This window comes from Mytilus galloprovincialis, chromosome 13 (genome assembly GCF_965363235.1).
Source record: "Mytilus galloprovincialis chromosome 13, xbMytGall1.hap1.1, whole genome shotgun sequence".
In the NCBI taxonomy this organism is placed as follows: domain Eukaryota; kingdom Metazoa; phylum Mollusca; class Bivalvia; order Mytilida; family Mytilidae; genus Mytilus; species Mytilus galloprovincialis.
Genome location: NC_134850.1, coordinates 53,472,696 through 53,500,208, shown reverse-complemented (window position 1 = coordinate 53,500,208; position 27,513 = coordinate 53,472,696). Strand labels below are relative to the sequence as shown.

The window sequence follows — 27,513 nt, the reverse complement described above, 5'->3', positions numbered from 1 at the left end:
TTTTATTATGATTCCTGCATATTTAAGTAGACAAAAGTAAAATCACAAAAATACTGAACTTAGAGGAAGATCAATTGGGAAAGTCCATAATCACATGGCAAAATCAAATAACAAAACGCATCAAAAACGAATGGACAAAAACTGTCATATTCCTGACTTGGTACAGGCATTTTCAAATGTAGAAAATGGTGGATTAAACCTGGTTCTATAGCGCTAACCCTCTCACTTTAATGACAGTCTCATCAATTTCCGATATTTTTACATTGATGCGTTAAATAAACAGACACAATAAATATAATAGTCAAAATATGGGTACATCAGTCATCATCAAACGAGCGTATGGCGGAAAAATAATAAGTCTGATGTCATATTATTTATTACTTAATTGCAGTCATTATTATTCAGAATTAAATGATCAATACAGAGAAAGCGTAATACGTAATCTACTGTTTAGCATTTTTTGCACCTGTACTGACTCCATACATTTGATTGTGCTCAGAATGTTGCATATCTGTCAAGATCTGTTTCTTTGATTTCGATGTTCTAGAAATACAATATGGAATAATGAATATTTATAAGAATTTTTATAAATCTACTACGAACTTGTTGTTGAACTGTTACCATAAATAATTCCTTTAAATACTGTAGAAAAGATCAGCACACGAAAACTCACGAAAGACTAAAGTTTGGAATGTGAAATTTTTACCGGTCTTAGTGTCTTGCCTTAAAAAATGAAATTTGATTTTATGGTTTTATTGGGTGCCTGTCATAAAAGTGCAAAATAAAAAAAAATGTAACGGAAAGATACGAAACTATATAGACCTTAAATTGATATTTGAATTTTTATAGTTTACTTTTGAAAACCACACTATAAATTTGAAACATGTTTAAGCTGATGTGTATAGGTCAATCAATAGGTGTCGAAAAATATCGAAAATTTCTTTAAAAACCATCGACTAGTTGTTGAAGACTTTGCGTATTAGAAATAACCAGAGAGATACAATATATTTATATAAAAGTTTTTGTTTTGTCGAATAGATGCATGACTCCTTACAAATCTATTTCAAGGTGACACGCAAATTTGAATAATGTTTAGAGGCTTCTCAAATTATTCTTCAAAAGTATAAATTCGTGCTATGTAAAAAAAAAAACGCATTTGTACCATTCCTTTGATTTACTACGGTTTCTCCTTACCTGAATTTTAAGTACAACTTAAATTTCACCACAACAATCAGAACACCAATGATGATAGCCAATCCAGTGACAACACCAGCCACAACTTTGAGAGCTAAAGTTCCATTACTATCTATTAAACAGTCAATTAAAAAATTATAACATCTTTCAAATCAGGAATTTAAAAAATGATCTTAAGTCATTACAAGAGTGTTTTTATATTTCAAATCGATTACCTTAAATAATCTTGAAAACATTTGGTCCTTTAAACTGTTTAATTTAATATATTTATAAATTCCACAAGGCCATATACATTCTTTTCCCGTATTTCTATCATTTTCGGATTGAATCGTGATAAACAGATGAGTCTTTCTTAATCCAAGCATTTCTTTTTTAGTTTTGTTTATTATAAAGTTTCAGCAAAACCTTCCACGCTCATCACAAAAGAATTATATACACCAGCTTCTTCTATATGATTCAATGACTGAATCTTTGCATTGTTCATTTGTGCAGATAAAGTGAAAATACTGTTCATATATTAGACTGTGTTTTGATGAGATAGTTTGTTCGGTGAACCCTTAAATATAGTATGTACTTTCTAAAATATTACAGAAATGAGCCAAATTTCTTTATGGACACAAAATGTGAAACGTCAATTTTATGCGGTCAATAGATATGCCAAGATATGAAGTAAGAAGGTTATTTCTGTTAGTGAAAAACATGAATGGTTAAACTTACTATCGATTTCAACTCCACGTATTTTATCAAAATTGCAGATATAATATCCTATTGTATATGATACTTTTTATCAGGATAAATACATTACCTGTACATGTTTTGCCATCTGAATTCAATGAAGATCCACTCGAACAACTGCAGGCGTATGTCCCATTAATATTTATACATTTGTGCTCGCATAAGGATTGTGTGGTCTGACATTCGTCAACATCTGAATGGGGAAACATTTAAAATCAACGGAGATAAATGCAAATAAAAGAAAAAACAAAATGACAGTGTGAAAGTATCCATACATATATTTTATGTATGCGATTACAATTTATACGCTATTTTTTTTCAGACAAACCTTTTCCCGACTTCACAAAAAGTTGGTTTACAAATGTAAATGAAAAACGTATCCTCACAAGTATAATATCAACAAATCATACAATGCAGTTCCTTTGTGATTGTCTTTAGCTTCCACCCAATAACTGACTGTCGATGTCAAACTGTTTTTTCTCTCATATGGTTGAAAAATTGAATAAAAAAATAGAAAAAAATGACAAAATGAAAATTCCCTTTCTAGCATTGACCGTTGCTTATTCTATATTATTCAAATGATACATCTGTTTTTAATTATTGGGTAGATTCGTCTTACTCTTTTAGAATACAAGTTTAAGAGAAGTACTATACTCCTGACATTCGGCAATGTTCAAGTAGCTAATGCGCTACTTTTGTGCCGTGTGCCTCTGTTTAATCTCTTGTACTTTTTCAGTCATATCTGTATTTCTTCAAAATATTTTTTTCAGTCATTTAACTTTTTGCTGTAAAATAAAAAAAGAACCAAAATTTTAACAATATCATTACAGATTCTCTGCCTCTATTGATAGATGTTTTTTCTACAAGAATATCACCTGCCAGTCAGCATTTCTGTGAAGAATATAGCATCACATTGCAAAACTCATTTTCTATCAATTGATTATTACCAAGTCCTTTGCATTGGTTTTACACCGCATGCTTTGGTCAGATTAATTAATTAAGCGTAGAGTGTTTTTTTTAAATTTGAATGTTAATGCTTTTCAACATTGTTATTGATTTTTCTTTTTGGTATTTGCGTGAGCGCCAATGATGAGTCTTTTGTAAACGAAGAGCCCGTCTGGTGTACCAATTATGAGTCAGTTATCTCATGAGGTTACCTTTACAGTCTGACTGCCATTGTGATCCCTTTTCAAGTGTAAAATATCCAGTGCTGCACTGTAAACAATTCCGTCGATTGTTATGTGGTTGGTAATACCCGTACTCGCATGGTAGACATTCGTTGGTAGGTTCATTATAAAAATTTCCAGGATGGCATTCTACAAAAGAAAATTTATTTGAACATTTAAATATATTTAACACTTCATTATAGATTTGATGTGATATATTCGTATTTTGACTCGCGTGCGACGATATATGAGAAAGCAAGACACAGTGATTCTATATTTGTCTTCTTGAGCGTTATCATCATTTCGTTCAGTATTTGGTCAAAGTTGTCTAGATAAACATCTATCACTAATTTCGTCAAATCTTCATTCCATTCTTGGACAAAAGATTTTTTTATGATTATGAAAAGAAATAAATTCGGAAGAAGCATTGATATTTTTGTTTAAATTTTTGTAAAGTAGTGGATTAAAGTTAATCAGATAATGATCAGATGATTATTTTAAATTCCTTAAAATAAATCAATTACATTTTACTTTCAATGTAAGCAAATTTTAAAAAAGCTTCTAAAAACAAAATCCCACCTAGAGAATGTTTTAAAAATTTGTTTCCTACTTTAATTTGTAATACTTTAATAATTAATAAATTGAGAGATTTTATATTTTTAGTCAACATAAACTATTTTTAAGTTGAAAATAACCGTTAATTTTACTCAACTGGACAGAAGGGTCTTTATATTTAAAGAATTGAACGCTGATCAGAATTTTGTTTATTTTATTTTTGTCATTGAATACACATGCTGTTTTTGATAATACCAAAACTGATTATTTCCTGCTTCATGTATAACACTGGATGTTTTGAATCAAGCATGCCACATTTTCTTCAAAGCATTAGTTTTTCAAATAATTTGGGAAATGTTATTTGATGGCTCATATACAAGTATTCAATCTTTTAAGACATATTACTTTAACTTACCTATGACAAAGACTGCAGCTGGTTTTGATAAGACTGATGTCACAATATTTTCGGCTTCACATTTGTACAATCCTTCATGTTCTGCAATTACATTATACAATGTGATCTTTTCTTTATTATGTTCTGGTAGTAAGACGTCGTTGTGGTACCATCGAATTAATGGATTTGGATTCCCAGTGACATTACATACCATATATACAGACGACCCAGCTAACACTCTCTGGTCTTTCATTTGAGCTGTTATTTCCGGAGCTCGAGAGTAGCAATATATGTTAGATTCGTGAAGTTTATATAAATTTGCAACAATTTGGCTTGATAATCTGTACGAATCTCGCACTGATCTGGTCGTGTTTTGAATAATATCTGAAATTTGTTCTTCCAGTGATGATATTATTTCTCTACTTTCTTCAACGCCTTGGACAGACACATCTGTAAATATGTCATACAGCTGGGATAAAGAAAACAACATGCAATCTTCCAAGCCAATACATTTCGACTCCTCAAAGTATTCTTGTGAATAGTTTTGCATTCCAAAAGTCCAGTGTTTTATCACGGATATCGATTCCGCATCTGTCATTTGTTCACTGAGAACGTCAGCTGCAAATTGGGATGATTCTGTAATTTCGTTCATGTAAGGATCATCTGCCGTGTTGTTCAGGGTATTATTCACAGACTCTTGCAACTCTTCTACTGTTAGATTAAACTCACGAAGCGCATATTCCGGATTTATACCAAGCGATTCCAATGTGACATTTTGTTTTGAAATGTCGAGTATTTTAGAATTTTCAGGCGAGATTTGATTATCATGAACCTTATCTAAAGCGGATGTCGACTCGTTTGTTAGGGAAACCAATGTATTTGTAGCTTCTAATAAAAAAGAGTGAAACCGAGTGAAAGAAGCACAGCTAACTCTAAAATATTCGATACGATTTTGCGATTTTGAATTGCTATGTTGATTCAAATTGTCAGTAAATATGTGGCTTGTACTATTTGTATATTCTGCTTCGAATTGAAGGTTATCTGATTTATTTGTAGTGTCTCTTTTATGAAGTTGTAATATATGATGGAGATTAGCCATGGTCTGGAAAGAGATATCTCTTTTTTTACGTTTACCAAATATATCTCCAATCATCTCTAATAAAGTAGCAACTGTAGATTTGGCAATTCTTAACATACTAACAAAGGGATGCCTAAAATCGTACTCTAATCTAAATGTGTGCCAGTTAAGGTTAAATGCTTTAACTTGACAGGAAACATCAAAAATTGCTTTGTCTGATGTAGAAAGCTCTAAATCAAACCTGCATTTCTTAACGTCTATCAGACTTTGAACTCCATCACGAATAATCAAATCGAACACATACAAAGCCGCTCCTAGTATAAACTTAATAGTTTCCAACCCAATCTTTGCAATTTCAAGTGCACCTTTCACAACTTCAAGTCCAACTTTTGCGAGTTCAAGAACACCTTCCGCTAATAACAAGGTAACTCGTGATTTATCTACAATAAACTGAGCCACTGACACTAAAGTTTTTGCTGCATCAAAAGCGAGCATAGGAATTCGGACAAATATTTTTGCAGCTTCTAACGCTGCATAAGCTATTACTCTAACAGCATTACATGCAATATTAGCTAGATGACATAAGCCATTTGGAATCTTTACCAAGCAATTTGACCATTTCAAACACGGATACTTTATGCCCCACGAACCTTTACAGGTTGCCCAATAAGGTCCAGCTATGCAGATATCTGGACAAGACCTGATTTTACATATATTATCTACGTTTTTCTGGGCTTTTTTCAATACTTCAAGGGCCTCTTCAAATGGACCTTTAGCTGCTTCCAATTTTTCTTTTGCATTATCCATCGATTTGACTGCGAGGTCAAATGCGACGTTCCCTTTTTGTACTTCATTTTGAGCACCTTCTATCGTGTCTTGTGCACTTGATAAGGAATTTTGAGCATCAGTTAATTTGTCTTTTGCAAAGTTAAGTCTTTTATTAGCCTCTTCTCCTATATTTTTAGCCATTCGTTATATTCCGTCCATATAACTTCCTCCGAAATCTGTTTCCCCCTGTTTAGCAAGAAGTTCACCGGTAACTGAAAATGATAAATCGTACCAGTCTTTACCTAATGGGGTAACCATCACAATTCTTGCATAAAAGGCATCCCATACGCTTCCTTCAAACTGAATTGTCATTGTGTTTTCACTTATGATGATTTCTCCAGATGCTTTCATGCCAAGAACAGCGACATGGGCACCGATTTGACCAATAAACTTATTACCAGTAATACTGCAAGCTAAACTAATGTAGCCACCTATTTCCTGGGTAACAAAAAAACCAAGCTTTCGTCTTGTAGTTATTCGTCCAATAAAGTTTACAGACGGTTCTCCTTTCAGCAGCTCATACACTTTCTTAAATTTACTGCATTGACTTAGCCTATCAATAGAATATACCATTTCTACATCTAATTGCCCAAAGCCTAACTTCATCAGGGTGAAGTCAACAGAAAATTTCATTCCAAAACCTGAATGCTTGCTTACAAGAGTAAATACCTGGTTTCTGGTTTTTGAAATTAAAGAGTCAATGTTATGACCAATCAAGGATTGTTCGTTCTTAATTAACTGCGAAATTTTTCTTGCAAATGACGATTGGTTATATTCTAACTGGTCTAAAATGTCTTGTCCTTTTTTCTTTAAATCTTCTTTAAATGTTTTCCAAATTTGTTCAATGGTTTCCACGGCGTACTTCATATTGCCGGATTGTTCTACATTTGTTAACATTTGATTAAAAGATGACAATAGTACTTTAAGTTCGTCAAGAGAGACCAATACAGCGTCTGTCATATCTTGCCCCGCTTCAAGTATACTATCGGTTATTTTAACCCTAAATCTTTCCAAGAGCGCAGCTAAATCAACAATATCATTAAATATGTTAATTTTGTTGTTAACAGTTGAATTATTTTCTGTATCTGTAGAAACAAATGCATGCATTCGGGCATTTGCATTGAAACCCCAAGATTTCAGTAGCGGAACATCTTTGAAAGGATTTGAATTTATCATAAAGGATACAAATATACCTTCAGGATTTGCTGTTGTTCCACACCACTGTCTTTCTATCTGTCCTATAACATTATTTTTTATTAATAAATTATTGACATTTATGTGTGAAATATCAAATAAAAGCTATTTGTTTCTTTTGTATACATCAATCATTATGATTATAGATTTAAAAAAAACATTTAATTCGTTTCTTTATAAACCAACTTTATATATTTGTGGTTATATATTTATAAGAAAAGTGCTGATTTGGAATCAATGAGCATTAACTCATTTGTATTGTGTGCAGGACATCTATTTCCGTCCTGGTGTGTAGAGTTTGTAATGGGAATTTTGTTTTTGGTGATCTGTCCAAATATCAATTAGAACATGTAGAAATGGTCATTACATTAAAGGGAAAATAATAATTTTGCAGCAATTCAAAAGAAGGAAAGAATCGAAATATATTTAGAACTTAAAAGTAAAAATATTGTGGCATCTAATAAATTGATGCACTATGTTTTAAAGGTTTCTCTCTCAAGAATTGACTTTACCTTTTCGTCAAACATATTTAAAAAGCATTTAAAAATGATTGATATGTTATTTCTTGCGATGTTCACAATTGGTGCTCCCTACCATACAGGGTATCATTTTTTCTTCCGTGTTAATATTTCAGGCAGACAGTTGATTAAGAATTATCTGTTGCATGTCGTTTTTGGATATTGGTATTGTCGCTAGCAGAATATTCTAAACTTCTTTTTCTTTCCTTAGGAGACATATTATTGGAAAAGAAAGGGCAATATGTAAAATCAACAAATTATTTTTAAACATTTTGTGTTACATTTAGAAGATTTCAACGTAAGCAGATATATAAAGATAGCTGTAATTGTTACCTCCTACTGAAAAGTACACGTCAAGACTAGCTGTAACTATGTCCTTTAACTGTATAACAATTTCTTGTTTGAATAATTGGAACGTCAAAGATGGTGTTAAAGAAAATTCTTTGAACTCTATCAGACCAGCCCATTCATCAACAAAAATTCCAGTAAGGAGCTATGGAAAAAAAATATAAACATAATTTATAAAAAAAAACAATGATAAAAAGCAAGCTTCAAAATAAATGCTAGACATTAGAATATAAAATGAAACTCACGCTTAAACAATTTAATGTTCATCTGTTTCCAACCGATTGGTACTTTGCAGACATTATGTACCGGTCGATATTTATTTAGTTGCTTAATCGGGAAGGGGTAAGATCACATTATTTTTTAATTTACCCTGCATTTCCCTTACACTGTTGAAACAAATTCACACATATAAGGAAACGAGTCGGGTTTCTTAATTAGACGTTCAAGTTAAAAACGATTAGAAGACTGGCATGAACAAATTAGGAATTTTAGCAAAATATACCATCGAACCTATGATGATAAACTAGCAAAAAGTAAAATCACAAAAAACTCGAATACAATTAAGAACAGAAAGTCCCTAATCAAATGGCAAAATCATAAGCGCAAACACATCAAACAAATGACTAACAACTGTCGTATTCCTGACTTGGAACAGGCAATTTCTTATGTAGAAATGGTGGATTGAACATGGTGTCATAGCAAGCTAAATCTCTAACTTGTATGATAGTCGCATTATATTAATTAACAGACATAATAGGTACAAATGTCAAACAAAGGGGTACAGTAGTCAACTTTGCAATTGTGATATAATCTAAATCACTATAAAACAATTAAATTTGTAACAAAGAAGCAAAAAAAAAAATGGCAATTCTCAAATTTAACAACCTCATTATTTGCTTTTTTATAATACGATTTTATTTATCTATGTTAAATCCATCCATAAAGGAATGAAAAATCTGGGACATAATCCCTACCCTAACAGACACAGGGTTATGTTAACCTTAATTCTGTCAAGAGAATCGCGCGTTTGACGTAGCATGTAAGCGTCAAACAGGTCAAAATGAAATAATTTTGTCGTTCAAAGTATGAATAGAATAAAGTCTTTAGTTAATTTAAGCATACCATATGCAGAATTAAAATTAGAAGTTTCCCTTGTCCTTCTTGCCGCTTGTATATATACGTATTGTTAATCTCTTCTAAAAAAAGGTATCAAAGGAACACAAAAAGAAATATAGAAAAAACATATAAGCAGAAATGAAAGATAGGAATACAAAAAGTATGGAACCATAACACAATGACGGGATCCAACACACAGTTCTGGGTTTTGGCTTTGGTGATTTTTTGAAATATGAACGTTATTGTCAAATAAATGAGTTTTCAGATAGCTGATGAATAATCGATTTTTATGAACATCAAGACCTTTATCTTCAGGTTTTATAAGCCATTTTTTTTTTATTGAAGTCCGCATTTTCACACCCGTACTTGTAGTAATCAATTATACGATAGACGTGTGTTTTGTCTCATAAGACTCATCAGTGACGCTCAGACAAAAATTGTTATAAAGCTAAATAAATACAATGTTGAAGAGCATTCAGATCCCAAAATTCCAAAACAAATGGTGCAAAATATCGCTTAGGTAAATCTATACATTGTATAAGAAAATCCTTAGTATTTCGAAAAGTCCATACTTTTGCAAACAGAAAATTTATAACAGTTATCATAGGTGTTTCGTCTGCATAAGACTCATCAGTGACAGTCAGATCTAAATTCAAAATTTTGTAAACAGGAAATTTATAAAAATGACAATATAGTTGATATTCATGTCAACTCCCAAGTGCTGACTACTGGGGTGGTGATATGAAACGACCATATAATTGATATTCATGTCATCTCCGTAGTTCTAAGTAACTAAACTTTCATTTATGAAAAAATGAGGTGAATTGTATATTTGATCTCTTGGTAGATCAATGTTTTAGAGACACTAATGACATTTTTACCCCCCCCCCCCCTTATGCAATATTTTGTAACAAAGAAAAAAATGATTTTGATTTTGAAATTTGAACTGGTATTTTAAACTGTCTGTTTTAATTTTCATAGTTGTGCGGTATTCTGTATTTTCCTCCATATATATACACTCACCTGACACAAACAGTACGTCTCATTTTTTAGAAAGAAGAGGGTGATAAAAAAACAGGGTTATTATCAAGAGATCCGAAACTGCAAGGAGATAACACCTGTGATACCCGTCGTGTTGATCATTTTAGTACATCCTCGGTTAAAAGTCTAATTCTGTTTGTCTAATTTGAGAAAAGGATGACGGGATTGTTATTAGACTTAGACTATTGACCGGATTTGTAATCACATAAGCAACACGACGGGTGCCACATGTGGAGCAGGATCTGCTTACCCGTCCGCAGCACCTGAGATCACCCCTAGTTTTTGGTGGGGTTCGTGTTGTTTATTCTTTAGTTTTCTATGTTGTGTCATGTGTACTATTGTTTTTCTGTTTGTCTTTTTCATTTTTAGCCATGGCGTTGTCAGTTTGTTTTAGATTTATGAGTTTGACTGTCCCTTTGGTATCTTTCGTCCCTCTTTTATTACGACAATGGAACATAAATGTCAAAGTAAAAACTTGTCTTTATATCGAATTCTAGTATTCGTAAATAAAGGATATGAAATGAATCAAATCATGATACAAAATCAGTATGTTTACAGCAAAAACATAAAGCAAGAGAAAAGCGCATTGCTTGCTGTTTTTCGTCTGCATGGCTTACACATTTAAACCTTTGAAAACCCAGAAACCAACTACCTTTGCTTTGAATGAAAGAAAATTTGACATATCAGTAAATTCTTCTTAGCCAATAATCAGCTACAAAGTTCTTCAAAAATAGATTTGATGTCACAAACGAAAATGGAAATGCAATCTTCGTAATGTAGTATATATAATTTTAATACTATAATGTAATGAGTTAGTTTGTAATCTTGCGGATATGAACATTTTATCAGCCTTAAATCTGTTTGAAGATATTCGTAGTAGATTTTCCCAATATAAATATAAAAAAGAAATATACAAGGAGTACACGAAACCATAGGTACTGATGATTCAGAACAAATTAAGAAAAGTTTTAAAAAATGAGTTTTGATTAACCACATGGACGGATGCATTCACACCAGTCATGATTTGTATAATACCATTTTATGTAGTTGGGGTATTATTCTGAACATTATTTCTTCTAAAACCTACCGTCTGCAAACTTGGCGTTGATAGTAATATTTGTGTAGAGCCAGTAATATCAAGACTAAATATGTCTTCTTCAAGTTTGTAGTCGACATAACTCTGTAACCAGACATTTGCAAATTTAAACACACTGTAAAAAAGAAGAAAAAATATAAAGGATCAGTTAATAATCATTAACCTAATGTGAATAAATAAAACAGCACTAATATCTATACAATTTACGAAATCAAAAACAACAGTTTACATAATAGTACTAAACAGAAAATTACCAAGACTAGAAATGACGAAAACTACTAAAAAAGGGTTATCAATTTCTGCTGTACACCTGTCGTATTAAACATTAAAAGCGCTTTAATAATTAGTAATAAACAAAATATGATATGTTATTGTCGTTACAATACAATCGTTGAACTTATGTTTTAAGGAATTTTGGATACTCAATGCTCTTCAACTTTGTATTTATTTGGCTTTTTAACTATTTTGATCTGAGCGTCACTGATGAGTCTTATGTAGACGAAACGCGCGTCTGGCGTATAAAATTATAATCCTGGTACTTTTGATAACTATTATGTTGCCTTACCTTGAAAAAAATCAAATGCATTTGAATTCAAATCTGACAAAATGATGGCAAATGAGAAAATAATAATCAGCAGGGACAACAACATTGTTACAGATACTAAAAAAAGTCAGAAACAAGTGAAACTGCGAGCTAATGCTCACTGATGATACCCCCGCCGTAAGTGGATAATATTAATAGTGTAAAAAAATGCAAGTGTTTGGTAAACAGAAAGTTGTCGAGTGATGACTCTGAAAACGCATCACACGGTAAAGCTGACTAATATAAACCCTGAAACCAAATTTCAGAAATCCTTGTATTGTAGTTCCTGAGAAATATGTGACAAAACTTTTCAACTTGGCTATCATGTGTAAAATCATACAAGTGTTCGGTTAACAGGAAGTTGTCGAGTGATGAATCAGAAAAGGCATCACACGGTATAGCTGACCTATATAAACCCTGAAACCAAATTTCAGAAATGGTAGTATTGTAGTCCCTGAGAAAAATGTGACGAAAATTTTCAACTTGGCTATCATGAGTAAAATCATACAAGTGTTCGGTAAACAGGAAGTTGTCGAGTGATGACTCTGAAAACGAATCACACAGTATAGCTGACTAATATAAACCCTGAAACCAAATTTCAGAAATCATTGTATTGTAGTTTCTGAGAAATATGCGACGAAAAATAGTCATGGGACGGACGGAGTGACGGAAGGATGGATGGATGGGCAGACAGAGGTAAAACAGTATACCCCCTTTTTTAAAGCAGGGGTATAATGATAAGACGCACATTGATTACATATGAACCCTTTGTCAACTTGTGTGAGCCTGACAGTTTATCTATGTGACGAATTGTTGATATTGTCATTTTGCAATCTCACTAATGTCTTGCTCAGTTTATTCTTAATTTTTATTGAACATTCCAATATGAAATGCAATACGTCAGTATGTTGTTTTTTGTGTCACATCAGATGTTTTCCCCTATAATAACTGTCTTCGTATTGATCATGACACAAATCGCTGAAGATAAATCTTAACTTAGTAAAGGGAGTTGGGTGTTAGATATTTGATAAAAATTTAAAATATTAAATATTTCAAATATAGAAGTCACTTTCAGGATTGAAATTGGCCTAATGCAATTGTTTTTTTAATTCTTGAGTTTTAGTCACATTATATGTCGAATCCTTACTTCACTTTATTTTTGTTAAAATATTTTACTTCGTCTTGTATAATATACAGATATGAAAATAAAGTTTTGTAAAATGTCAAGGTGCGAAACGTTTGGATCTTACGACGCACTTATGTAGAGTATTGTTTTTATTCTTACGATTCTTACAGTCTCTTATTAGCCTGTGTCGCTTTCATATGTCGCGGTGAATCTTTAACAATAAAAACACCCTAACAATTGTTGACTAGAAGAAAAATCATGACAACAAAATATATATTTCTTGATCTTGTATTGCTGATCAATTTGTATATTTGAAGTTTCACTCTTTAGTCTTTGCCCAAAAAACAAAAGGGTTACAAGATCTTCATTTAATGGCAATATCAAGAGTTTAATGAGGAATTTGGCAACATTTGACCTATCTATAGATCATGTCTTGTCGATAATATTTGCGTTAGAGTTTCTATTATCGAACATGAATTTTAAAATTTTACCTCCACAAAGTTGGTAAAATTATCATTTGAAATAGAACATCTCCATTTTTATATGGTTTCAAACATCTTTGATTTATTTTCATCTTGTCTTGCTATGAGAGGTTTCTCCCTATCTATCATTGTTTTCCAGCTGATTATAGGCAACCATGAAAAAAAATTGGTAAAATTCGTCATTAAAGGGCAATAACGCCTATTAGAATTCGACAGGAAGCTGTGTTGTAAATGAACAATACTACCTATCTCAACATTCTGAACATTTTTGCAAGAGTCAGATTTTCTACATATACCTTTTAGAAAAAATTAAAATCACAAAAATACTGAACTCCCAGCAAAATTCAAAGCGGAAAGTCCATAATCAAATGGCAAAATCAAAGAATAAAACACATCAAATGAATGGACAACAACTGTCATATTCCTGACTTGGAACAAGTATTTTAAAATGTAGAAAACGGTGGATTGAACCTGGTTTTATAGCGCTAAACCTCTCACTTGTACAACAGTCGCATCAAATTTACGCCAGATGAGCTTAAAAAAGTATGTACACTGGAAGGGTATTTATCTAATGATTATCAAAAAGAAACTTTGAGCAACACTATATCGCTTATTAATTTAGCTTATTTTTATTTCTAGGGAGTTGTCTATTTCTTTTGCTAAGATAAGAGAATTGTAGGAGAAAATAAAAAAAATAACAGGGGTCTGATTCCATGAGTTTATCTGATAATATTATTTATTGTTGAGAAGCCAAAACTTATAGATATTATTTGTGATACTTACGGGTATTGGATTAAATTATCCCCATTCCAAACCTCCACATGAGTTCGTCTGTCTTGGACGTTGATTTGTTTTGATAAAGAAAGTCCGATTCCAACTGGTCGAAATTTTACACCATACTCCTGGTTCAATAACTCGAAAAATTCAAATTTTTGTAGGAAATCTGCAGATTCTGATGGTACGATAAAGAATGCAGTTCCTCCATTATCCTGACAAATGTCTATGATTAAGCAAAATTTCTGACCAGAGATCGAATCTGGAATTGTTATTTCATTTTCAAAAATGCTTATTGCCATGTTTGTACCAAACCTAAATAAACTGTACTTGTTGTTTTTTATTAGAGGTGCACCTTTGCATTCCGTCAGTGTATCCATTTCACTTCCGGTGAACAAGTCAGTTTTCAGATCGGTCACAGAAAACGCACCTGTTTCGTTGTTAGTAAATTGAACCCAGTTTGGTAGTGCGCTTGTCATGCTATCAAATAACGTTGGTAAAAATGCATTAAAAAGGTGGCGTACATCCTTTGGAGTAGTTTCGAAATAAAAGCAGTTGGTGGTCCGGTTGTTTGCTAACGGTATGCCGTGGTGTTCTTTGTACTTCAATAGGCCATAGTTTAGCTCGAAATTTGAATTCATGGAAATAACTTCTACACCGGATACAGAAACAGGCAATGCAAGATCGCCTGATTCAAGAAAAACCACACCAAAAGTGAAGAAAATACTTGAATCGGAATGGAGTTTGTACCAAGAAGATGTGGAAGACAAGATTAAGTTTTTAGTGGATCCGGAGCCGTCACATGAGGCAATTTCTAAGATGGCACATCCCTTGGGAAGAAGGCGTCTAGCTATTTTATGGATTTCAAAAATTGTTTGTCCATTATTTTCATCATTCGTTCCATTTCCTGGTTCAAGAAGAAAGCATGCATTCTTTACAGTGAGAAAAATGATATAGGTTTGCTGAAATTTGTGGAAGTCTCACATGATAGCATCTTTAAATACATTTTTCTTTGGTGTCATATTTGTTTGTATTAATAGATTAAGATTATAACACATTGTTGACATCTGTAACCCTAGTTTTGACATTTTTACCTATTATGTCTGTTTTGTTCAAACACTGTTGTCAATATAATGGAACTATATGAGAAAGTGAGAGATTAAACTAGCTATTATATCAGGTAAATCTCACCATTTTCTACATAATGAATGTAGACAGTTGTTTTACATTAAGTTTGTTTGATGTGTTTGAACTTTAGTTTTTTCCATTTGATTAGGAACTTTTCGATTCTTGTTTTCCTCAGAGTTCGGTATTTTTTTGTCCTAATACTTTGTATGTGTCTAACCATATAGACATAGGAATATGTGCTTGGGGTTTGTTTCTTTGAAATAGTTGAATCAAAGAGGTCAAAAAGCTAACGCTGAGGTGACCTCTTTTAATGATTTGAAATGTGTAAAAACAAAACAAGAGTTTGAATTCTATTTTAGTGTATAAACGTCATCATTACTGTTAGTACAGGTAATCGTAGTATAACTCTAACATATGTTGCAATGATACGTGCTGATTTAGAATATGAAAATTGGTTCGTCACCTGTAATACCATTTATTTGTTAAAAGTTTGACATGTGCTGCATTCAAGTAATGTGACGGAGTTTCGAATGAGCAAGAGCTGAACAATTTTATGTCATTTATAATGCTGTAGATGTCACGCTGTGTATTTTGTTAGTTAATTATATTATTCGTGCTAAGGGAGTGGATTTCATTATCCATTGAAACTGTTTTTAAGAAGTTCTCAATACATTGAATCTTATGAAAGTGATATAGAATATGAAGAAAAAACAAAATGGTATGCCCTGATGGGTTTTTCTAAAACATTGCATCTATAACAATATAAATAATACAGTCAAGATAATATCCGTTTCATCTTTACCTTCACATGCATAACCATTTTCTGCCAATATTGTACCCCCACTGCAGTTGCAATGATAAGAGCCTATATCATTTACACAAATGTCTTCACAACCACCATTTACAAACAAGCATTCATTGACATCTACAAATAACATTCAAATTACTCTGTTTGGCTAAATATTCACCTAAAATCTGATATAATCGTATTCATCTCAATACTTTACATTGTCGGACATCGCGCAGACTATATATATGAACTGTTTGTTTTGGTTTTCATGCAATATTTGCTATGAAATATAAGACTTTGAACGTTCCTGATAAAGGTAATTCCTGGAAAAAAGTAATACTATGTATTCGCAGGGTTGAATAATATAGAGTAGGTTATCGTTTTAGACCAATAATTATTGTAAAACATTTACGACAAATGTGTAAATATTAATATTTCAATTCAACAGCTAATAGCTGATCAACTTTTAAATCGTGATATACGCTAATAATATTGTCGATAAAACCTTATCATTTAGAAGATAAAACGTTTTTTTACTAGTGTTACAAACCTCCAAATATATATTGGTTTCAATAGCAATCACACTGATTCTCCTTATTTTTGAAAGGAATAACACACTCTTATATCTAGAATTTTACCCTTTCCACAGTGGTGGTCTTCAAAACCTGCAGGACATTTACAACTGTATGAACCGATGTTATCAATACAACTTCCACCATTCAAGCAGTTGACACCAATGCAGTTGTCTTCGTCTATATAAAATTATATTACTATAAACACATAATGGTTTCAGTCTCTGTTATTTAAAATTTTTGTTCTGTTGACATGCATTTTATCATACTGTTCAAGTCTACACAAAAATGACCACTGAATGTCATGGCCTTAAAAAAGGACTAAAGCTTTCTTTTTCTCCTCCCAGTACATAAGACATTGTAAGATAAAAAAAACATTGAAATTGTCTTACCTAAGTTTGGATTTTTGTTTGCACCATTTTGTCGGTGATTGAAATTTGAAATTTTAGAAAGAGAGGAAGGTGTTAATTTATATAAACATGCATAATAAATGATATTTGATAGGCAGACACATAATTATTGAATATGCTCGAACTATAATAGATTTGTAAAATATCGGACAAAATCATCTGCTGCATTTGCATTTTTACCCAGTTTAAATGATACATTGCTTCTGACATTATAAGCGGCCAGCTTAACAAAATATTAAATACAATTAAAAGATTTGATCAACTTAAAGATAACATATATTTCACACAAATACATTTGCTCTTTGCACTAGCTCTTCATTGTGGAAAGAAATGCATGTCCATCCAAAGGGAATCAAATTACAAAATGGATCTCTTATTACTGGGTCAAATACTGAATTGGCAAATAGACTATCAGTAGAATACATCAAAATTTAGAAACCGTATTTATAATGTTTTCAATCAAATGCAAAAAATAAATTGAGAAGTTTTGTTCAAAATTTCTAAAATGATATTGTTCAAATCCTCAGTTTTGTTGACGAAGTCTGCATAAGGTATATTAACTTCTATATCTTTATCTTTCACTTATCTATTTCAGATTATAACATGTCTATTTGATAGAAAGCAGTTGAACATGAATAAACGAAATCAAATGTGTTTTACCGTGGCAGGAAAAACCATTGTTGCCGAGTTGAAACCCGCTTCTGCAGCTACATGTATACGACCCAATATTGTTTTGGCATTCGTGGTCACATCTAGAACTCGTCTGGCATTCATCAATATCTAAAGCAAAAGCAATATCCAGTTTTCATCACATTCGTTCTTTTAATTTTAATATTCATTGGTGAAATGTACTTTCTTCACACATTTAACACGAATACACATCAGAATGCACAAGTTTTTATTAAACAAATTTACAGTACATTGTCTACCAACTGTGAAGCTCTCCATATATAACCAGAGGGAAAACAATGATTTGTACACATCAAGTAAACATGAAAAATAAGCTTGCGACATAAGTGCATTAAATAAAATGGAGAATGGAAATGGGGAATTTTTAAACAGACAACAACCCGTCGTAGGGCAGAAGGACACCAACACAGCGAGAAAAGCATAAAGTATGTATGTTTTAGCAGATCGGCACTGGTAGTTGATGTATAAACTAGATCAGATGTACTAGTATTCCACAGCATTGCATAAATCCTCCTGAATCATAAATACATATATGACAAAAGGTCAACTCGTGTGGCATCCAGAATCATAAGTGAAATGAATGAAAATAACTGCTATTACCATCGCTAAACAGACAGAACGTCTAAAAGACGAAAACTATACACACAAAACCTAATGATTGAGTTAAAGTTACAATTTAATTTATTTATCATTTCAAACTATTAAAGTTCGCAGTGGTAATGTACTAATGCAATAGTAATTAATCAATTGAAGGTTTAATCAAATCACAATGTGTTTTATTTTGTTAAGTATAACGCGTTATACCTATAAGTAGCATTTTGACTTTGAATTTCAAACTTATCAAAATTATCTAGAATACTGATAGACTGTTACCTGAGCAGGATTGTCCATCATCTTCTAGCTTAAAGCCAGGAGAGCATTCACAATGATGAGATTCATAATCGTTCACACAAATTTGACTGCAACCTCCATTACTAAATATGCATTCATTTTTATCTGAAGTAAAAACAAACATAAGAAAGGAGCACTAAATAGATTCCGTGTCTGGAACTGCGCCGCGGCATGCAGTTGTTGGAGGGAACATGTGACATGTGTAAACTGTATTCCTCAATTCCTTTTCATTAAAGACAACCAATATAACAAACATTTTCCTCGTGTAACGAGCGCTGTAAAGTTTCAAAATAATTCAAGGAAGTGGCTAGATAAGGGCTGTATGAATATTAAATCATTCCCTTCAAAGGCAGCATAAAACAATTAATGAAAATTTTGGAAGTACATTTTGTGTTGGAAAATTTCAAACTATATAACTTAACATTGCATAGAGCAGCAGACCAAATATTAAATCATTCCCTTCAATAGAAGCCAAGAAATGTTTGAAGAAATTTTTGCGAGTACAGTGAATGTTGTTAAATTTCAAACTATCAGCAGACAGGACGCAAGGGCTGTTAGACGAACGGAGATATATGTAGAAAAAAAATCACTTTATAGTTGTCTTAATGGCTCCAAATGAATAATTGATATGAAACAAATCAATTAAGAAAACTAAAGGCCTAATTTATAACAAAGTAATTAACAAAAAAACAAATACTACTGACAAGCACAACAACTGAACAACAAGCTGCTGACTTGGGACAGATCACCTCTTACCTAAGACAGAGGTGTAACGGCACAATGCAAGAGCGAATAATTCAAAACAAAAAAAAAGTGATCTAACATGTAATTATGACTTCACGTATGCAAAAGTCATTAAATTTTCGATTGACGAATATCGCTAATGGTAGAAAAGCTTACCGTTTGGAGGCTTAACGTCTTGAATTTATTGATATACTGCTGGTTATTAGCGCCACTTTCAGAACCTTTCAGTTTTTCATGATGACCAGTTTTTTTTTTCTAATAAAAGCAGACGGGGAACAAGGAGGAGCATGTCAGGCTTGGAAGGAACAAAATGTTTTATAAGCGTTGGGATAAAGACTATGTAATTAGGAGAGAACTCGACATAAAAAAAAAAATAATGAAATATAATTTATGATTTGGAGGTCAATGCTATAATTTTAAGTATTTATTTTGTCTTTATATGAATATCAAGTAGTTCAATGAAAAAAACCATTTGATTTGGTCAACAAAATTTCTTACGTGTTTTCTTATTCTTTGTCATATAGAGATACAGTACTATGAGTAAATAATTGCAATACAAAATGTTTTATGATAAATGTCAGATTTAAATGTTATATCAATACATTGTATCAACTGTGGTGTCATACGTCAGCAAAAAAAAAAGAAAGACATATAGAGGAAAACATTAAAGAATACCTGTGCATGTTTTGCCATCGCTTAGTAGTACAAAACCGTCTCTACATCTACAATGAAACGAACCATTGGTATTTCTACAAATTTGCTCACAATCACCATTTTTATTTAGACATTCGTTGATATCTGTAAATAAACATTGTATGCTTTATGTTACCCTCGGAGAATAAGCTTTTAGAAAACATTAATTCATGAAAACAGGCATATCAGTAGTCCACTCTGTAGAATGAATTTTGATATTTTATATTACCATTTACTGCTTAATGTCTGTTAATTGAGTAAGACACTTAATGATACTTATATTTGCACGTTTGGTGTTATTATAAACAATTACTGAATCAACGTCAATCTGTGATTTTATAATTTTATAGAATCTCTGTAATGATACATACCAATGCACGTTTTGTTGTCATTTTGAAGCAGATAACCTCTGTCACATGAACACTCAAATGAACCATGGGTATTGGCACAGTTTTGGTCGCATCCTCCATTTTGTAAAGAGCACTCGTCTATATCTAAGAAAAAAATTATATTTAAGAATACTGGACATGAATAAAGTTGCTGAACATTTGAATATTAGCACCGGAGTCTGTTAAGAACAAGCAAAATTAAATGTCATCTATTTTCAACTTTAAACATTCAAACAGATTTTTTTTATATCAAGTGTATACCTTAATTAAGGAATTCTAGTACCTGTCTTTACTTTTAGTATAAAACTTTTGAAAAAGTATAACAAAAATACCTAACTATAGGTTAAATAAAAAAAAGGTGAAGCTCATAATTTCTTACAAAATCAAACTTCATCAACCAACGTAACGAGAAGAAACATATCTCTGATTCCGGACTTAAAATAGGCATTTGCCAAAAAATATGGTGGATTTAACCTGGTTTCATTGCTAGCTGAACCTCACACTCGTATGACAGTTATTTATAGTTCCGTAATATTGACAATATTGGTTGAGCAACCCAAGCAGACATAGTTTGATTTAGGTGACAAAGATCCATTTGCCAAAACATTGTGAACATAGACTTATAACACAAATAACTAAGGATACCCACGGAATCCACGAAATTAATGTATCTACAGTAGTATTTAGATATATTTTCGCATCATACAATTCAATTATCACATAAAAGATCATCAAAATGTACTTACCTTCACAATTTGGACTAGCAAATCCTGGAATACATGTACAATAGTTAGGCGTTGTACAAGTTCCTCCATTCTGGCATGTTGTTGATCCGTTACAGATAGCTTAAATGACAAATATTTTAACACATTGTTTTAATCATTTTGTTCTACAATAGAAATTAAAAATGCTTTAAAAGGGTCCTAAGCAGTCTGCGGCCGAAGAAGAAGTTTAAGTAATGGTCTAGAGTGTGACTGGCATTTCAAATATATAAGGCTCGTATTCAGTCAAAGATAATGTAGTTTAGAAGCTATTGAAATATTTCAAGACATTTATGATTGAGCTTATTAATCATTGAAGTTCTCTTAAAATATCTCCGGACCAGTTTTGATCAGTTTATGGATATAAGATATTCCCAATTATCGGTCACAGTTTTTTTCAACTTTATATTTTCTTTGTTTTTTTCTTCAGAGTACTTATTATTGTCTACTAATGGAGTTTGTCACCTTAGTTTTAAATTTCATGTTCTGCTATAAAGATAATGTCATCTCACTGATTAATCCAAAGTTTTATTATTATGTTAATCGGATCTATTTCATTGAACTTGAAATACAGGATACAACGTATACAATAGAGCCTGCAGCATCTCTCGACCTACATCTTGAATTGACAAATATAGGGTCTGTTGGGAAAATACTTTACGACAAAAAAAGATGGTTTCAGTGTCCAGACTTTCCATTTCTATGTAGCAAAATTCTAAAAGCATCTGCGTATGGAGTAAATATCTACCAGCTGAAACATTTTTCGAGAGCTAGCGTTTTCTTTCAAGATTTCCTTGAAAGAGAGTTGCTGCGTACAAAAAAGCTATTACAAATTTCTAAGTGGTGAAGTTGAAATCATTACTTCGTCCGATTTAAACTGACATAATTATGATTTGGTTGACCGGTAAAGAAAATCTAACTCATAGATGACGACATGTATGTTTTGATTGTCCTAACCACAATGTCATTCAATTTTTTTTTCAAATGAGACTGGCCGAATAAGTATCGTAACATTGTCTACTTGGGTATATTTGAGATCCTTAAATGTTCTTGTAAATGAACATCCTGGTTAATGGAATGCATAGCTAAAGAAATCAAAGAGCAGATTGCTCTGAGGGATACGATTGCCATTGTTTTCATTGACACATGTATACATGTAGCTGGATAATATTATTTTCAAAACTAATTCAACTTCTTCTTGTTGTCTTGTCTCCGTATAAGCATCCTTTATAAGGATCACCACCATGAGTTATGGCGTATAAAGGAAGCATTTGGAGCCTGTATCGGTACAGATTAATGTGAGCATTTACCTATCCAATTCCCCAGCCAGGCTGTGACGGGTCTTTATTACCAGAAAGTTAACCTTCCCCAAACATAATACAATATAACAAAATAAAACATACGAACTTACACACTCACCTGATTCGTTCAGTCCTCAAAGTATAAAAAGTGTATTTTTTCTATGTATCAAATATCCTTTTTTTTTTTAAATATCTCTGTGTTTTAAATGACTGATGCCCCACATATATAATACGTAATCTAAATAGTTACAAAATAGCCAATCCCGGATAAAAGTATGTGAACAAATTTATACTTAGGCCTATTGTGTTTTAGTTTTGTACTATCAATTCTTAAGTTTACTTTCCTCAGCAGTCATTGAGACTCAAAGTGAGAGAAGGTATTTAACTTCGTATCTTACATGTATCACCTATTTTCCTACGTTAATTCTAGGAGGAACCCCATTCCTAACTCTTTAAATATTTAATTTCCTTTGGGTCAGTGATCATGACTTCTTTCCGTACACATTCATCGGTTTAAATTGCGATCGTTTTTAATATAATACGACGTTATCGACAGAACAAGTTTATTTTTCTGAGCATGTTGTTTTGATTAGAATTCACGGAAATTACTTCCAGAAGGGAGACAACTCGAAACGATAATATGGAAGACTTCATTTCGCCTGAAGGGGTGTTGTAGTTACTTTTACGATTTTGACTTCATTTATTTTAATTTAAATGATGCATATGATTTAAAATTATGCAACAACAATAACCCTCATTAGCAGACATACATAGAAAGGATCCCATGAGTTATAAATTAATCAACTGAGTGGGGAATCCAGAGCAACCATTCAATCTAATACCCCTTGAAGTCAAGAAAACTATACGCATGCGCATAATTACCTAAACAAACCCTGAAGCAAGAACGTACATTAATTAAACGACCTAGATGGTTCTCTATTTCTTTATGGAAGTACATTATCAAATATCAGTTTCATAACAGTGACATATAAGAAAAACTCCACTTCACTTCTTATATGACAGAAATAAATTTATCGGAATTCAGCGAACTCTCGCATTTTTATCCCAACTGGGGAATTCCCTCTGACGTGTTTCTAAATTTATAAAAACACTAAATATAAATACTGCTTAATTCTGATTTTCCGTGTTGTTAAAAATACGCATATAAGTCAAGGGAAATATCAAACATGAATATTATGAAAAGAACATTATAGGAAAGTTGTTTAAGTTCAATCCATTTGTTTGTTTTTACCTTTTAAAGCAAGACAATCATAAGAATCTGAGATGTTCCTTAGTGTTTAGAATAAAACGGTTGACGTGAGGGCATGACACCCTGAGCCAATCCCATAAGTCTACAGATTGCTTGAAAGCAATCGTATCCCAAAAACTCCTGGTTTGGAAAAAGAGAACACCAATCTTTTGAAATTTGAACTTGCTGTTCCCCTTGATACCTAAATATGATGATCTCAAACCCAACGTAAAGCTTGGACAAATGGTTTACCTTGTGTACAATTTTCACCAGTATATCCATTGCAACATCGAACGTCTATACAACTATAATACCCTGTATAGGTTCTGTGTCTATAAAAGTAATGTTTGATTTATTTCAAAATTATGTTATTTTCAAAGATAAGTAGCTATCTTTCCAAAATCAGATTCATGAAAATTTTACTTGGCACTGACATTGCTCTCATTGCTACTTAAAGGAATAACAGTATAGTTTGTCGCCTGTCATTGTCCTTTTTACATCACGATAACCGTAAGGGCATTCCGATGTATTGTTGCCAGAGAGATTTCTACATAACGTAACTTTCATTTTTGACTGATAACCGATTTATAAATACGCAGACATTTTCGAGTGCAAAATAATATCATTTACCGTTGTTATAGATTCATTTCTTCATCCTCTTTTATGAGTGGAAATGGCCGTTTTAAAGCATTAAAGTCCAAGAAGCTTGAGATATCCGTATTTACTTTTGGTACTGGTACACTGGTCGTAGTTTTGACAAAATATTGTCACTAATACGTACATATCGTCTTTTTATACTGGTAGCTTTCGAATGTGCATATTTTCATCTATTATAGCCGATCCAAGAAATTGCACTTTAGTAATTGTTTAGCAGTCAACTGACGTGGCTACATTTAAGCAGCAGAGTGATAAGGAAGAGTAACTCTTTGTTAGGGAAAAAAAACATATAAATCATAATATAACTTAGCTAGTAATCGCAAGTGTTAATGGAATGTCTTATAATAAAAAAATCAAAATATGTGTGTTGTATAAGTATTCTATAAATTTATGCATTTTGTTTTTGAAAATTATTAGAACTCATATTCATCAATTGTTCATGAATTAATATTTTGCTGTAAATTTATTGAAAAAAAGCATAGCTGACTGCTTTTGATAACATTTGGTACATATAATCTCCCTGCATCATAAAACCAAATGTCATTTTAAAAAAGATAAATAGTGGGAATAATTAAAATCAGTCGAAAAATGCACCTTTTCCTGATATTTCACAGTTTGACGTAACGAAATTTTCAGGATGATTTAGCAACGTCATAACCTCTCCTGTTACCGTAATATGTTTAAGGGCATACGATACAGTAACAGGAGAGTTATATTATGATTTATATGTAATTTTTAGTACAAAATTTTAACAAAATGTGCTTCTAGATACTGGCTTTCGATCATAAACAAAGCGTTTGTCTAAGTTTTGTACAATTCCAGGATAGTTTAAGAAAGTTATTAAAAGTTTACAAACCTTAACCACAATCGAATGTAATGTTTCCTGGCAGACAAACTAAAAAAAATCCTGTTATAGCTGACTATGCAGTATGGGCTTTGCTCATTGTTGAAGGCCGTACGGTGACCTATAGTTGTTAATGTCTGTGTCATTTTGGTCTTTTGTGGATAGTTGTCTCATTGGTAATCATACCACATCTTCTTTTTTATAAGTCCATTTTTAAGAACAGTATGGCAAAAAATTGATTTCTTTTTTTTACTAAATTACAGCTGAATACTATTTTATGATCATACACACGCTTCAGTCCAAGTTTGGCACACATCCAAGGTGGTTTAAGAAAGTTATTAAAACTTCAAAAACTTTTACCACAAAGTGAATGTAATGTTTCCTGTCAGAAAACTACGTCCATTTATAAGTTAAATACGGAAAAAACGGATTTGTTTACTTCTGGATACTATCTTATGATCATAAACAAGCTTTTGTCCCAGATCAGTTTAAGAAAGTTATTAAAATGTCAAAAACGACGACGCAGACGACGAAATGTAAGATCGCTATGTCTCGCTTTTTCGACAAAAGTCGAAGGCTCAACAACAATGGAGTATCTGTCGTATGAAATAGTTAATTATGAATATCTTTCTTTACGTATGTAACAGATACAAGTCAATTCATGATGTTGTGTAATAGTCATTGTAGTTGGATTGGTCAAAATTAAAACTTACCAACATAAAACTAAAACATGTTAAAAGCACGATGAAAAAATATTTCTAATATGCCATATTAAAATGCCATATCATTATTCTTATCTATAACATATTAAGAAACAATACCTATATTTCGAACATCTTCCCCATTTCCAGAAACTGCACGATTCTGTGTATTTTTGAGAAGTATATTTTACTTGTGAACATGCTTTATAGAAATCACAGTAACCTGCTTCTGAAAAACTGCAAAAAATATTTTGTTTAGAAATATTTCACATGTTTATTATAATATAAAACATAATGAATGATATGTATAACGGATAATTATTATCAATAACATTATCTGTCTCTGAATAATTAGTGAATTTAACTATCCAGTTTTATAACTGGAAAGATGAATTGTACGGTTACTCGTTGTTGTTAGCTGTAGTTGTTCACATCATTGCTGTATGGTCTTTGGAGGATCGATGTCTCCCTGACAAGCATACCTTTCATCATATATTTACATGATATGTAAAACAAGAATATGTCCCAAGTATACGGATGCCCCACTCGCACTATCATTTTCTATGTTCAGTGGACCGTGAAATTGGGGTCAAAACTTTAATTTGGAATTAAAATTAGAAAGATCATATCATAGGGAACATGTGTACTAAGTTTCAAGTTGATTAGACTTCAACTTCTTCAAAAACTACCTTGACCAAAAACTTTAACCTGAAGCGAACGGACGGACGCACTGACGAACGAAGGCACAGACCAGAAAACATAATGCCCCTCTACTATCGTAGGTGGGGCATAAAAAGAAACAAACGATAACAAAAGAACATCTAATCTCGTAAGTAAGAACTCCATGGTAAAAATAGGAAAAAAAACCAAACAGACAGACAGACAGACAGACAACAGAACACAAAACACAACTGAGAAATTGTCACACTGCAGGGAAAGAGGAAAGATAGTTGTGACATTTACAACATATCCGTCGTCGTATGTGAAATAAATATTCCATAACTGTCAACAATCTCCTGATGGCGTCCGTAAAATTTACAAAGGAATTCTTTCAACTTCACCACTTGAAACTCTAATTAGTATAATTTCTTCCTTGTGCGGAAAACCCCTGTTATTTTTTTTCAATCACGATCAATTTTTACTATACTCTAAAGTCCATCATTGCTTGTATTGTATTAAATCAAACAGATTTATTTAGAAAACAATATGCTTCAATGCAACATTCAATTTGTTTTCATTGCTATTCTATTTCTTTTCTACTCATTATATACTTGTAACTTTCTGGTAAAAGAAAAGAAACGGAATCAGAAACAACTCAATTTTGAAAGCAATTTTTGCAGTAGAAATAAGAAAAGCATATGCAAGTAGATATTTTACCTCCAAATAACACAACTTCCAAGAAGCAAAATCGTCAAAGGTAGGCTCATGTCTGTGCCACCTCATTTAGACTTTTTAATAATATAAC

At 32.1% G+C, this 27,513-nt stretch overlaps 2 protein-coding genes across 2 annotated transcripts; both read right to left on the bottom strand.

Annotated features, from left to right (window-relative positions):
• Window positions 1-360: 360 nt before the first annotated feature.
• Window positions 361-16,899, bottom strand: LOC143056352 (uncharacterized). The gene is made up of 10 exons (XM_076229441.1): window positions 16,785-16,899; window positions 16,159-16,281; window positions 14,238-15,135; window positions 11,255-11,378; window positions 7,996-8,155; window positions 4,066-7,188; window positions 3,087-3,245; window positions 2,000-2,122; window positions 1,195-1,306; window positions 361-543 (listed from the first exon to the last, which is right to left on the bottom strand). The coding sequence occupies exons 6-10, from the start codon at window positions 6,089-6,091 to the stop codon at window positions 444-446; spliced, it is 2,520 nt and encodes an 839-aa protein (XP_076085556.1). The 5' UTR covers window positions 6,092-7,188; window positions 7,996-8,155; window positions 11,255-11,378; window positions 14,238-15,135; window positions 16,159-16,281; window positions 16,785-16,899; the 3' UTR covers window positions 361-443.
• Window positions 6,499-27,513, bottom strand: LOC143056150 (uncharacterized). The gene is made up of 10 exons (XM_076229234.1): window positions 27,426-27,513; window positions 26,169-26,285; window positions 24,099-24,178; window positions 21,282-21,380; window positions 20,518-20,640; window positions 20,129-20,251; window positions 18,692-18,814; window positions 17,789-17,908; window positions 7,144-7,188; window positions 6,499-6,503 (listed from the first exon to the last, which is right to left on the bottom strand). Exons 1-10 carry the CDS (start codon window positions 27,473-27,475, stop codon window positions 6,499-6,501), a joined length of 885 nt encoding a protein of 294 aa, XP_076085349.1. The 5' UTR covers window positions 27,476-27,513.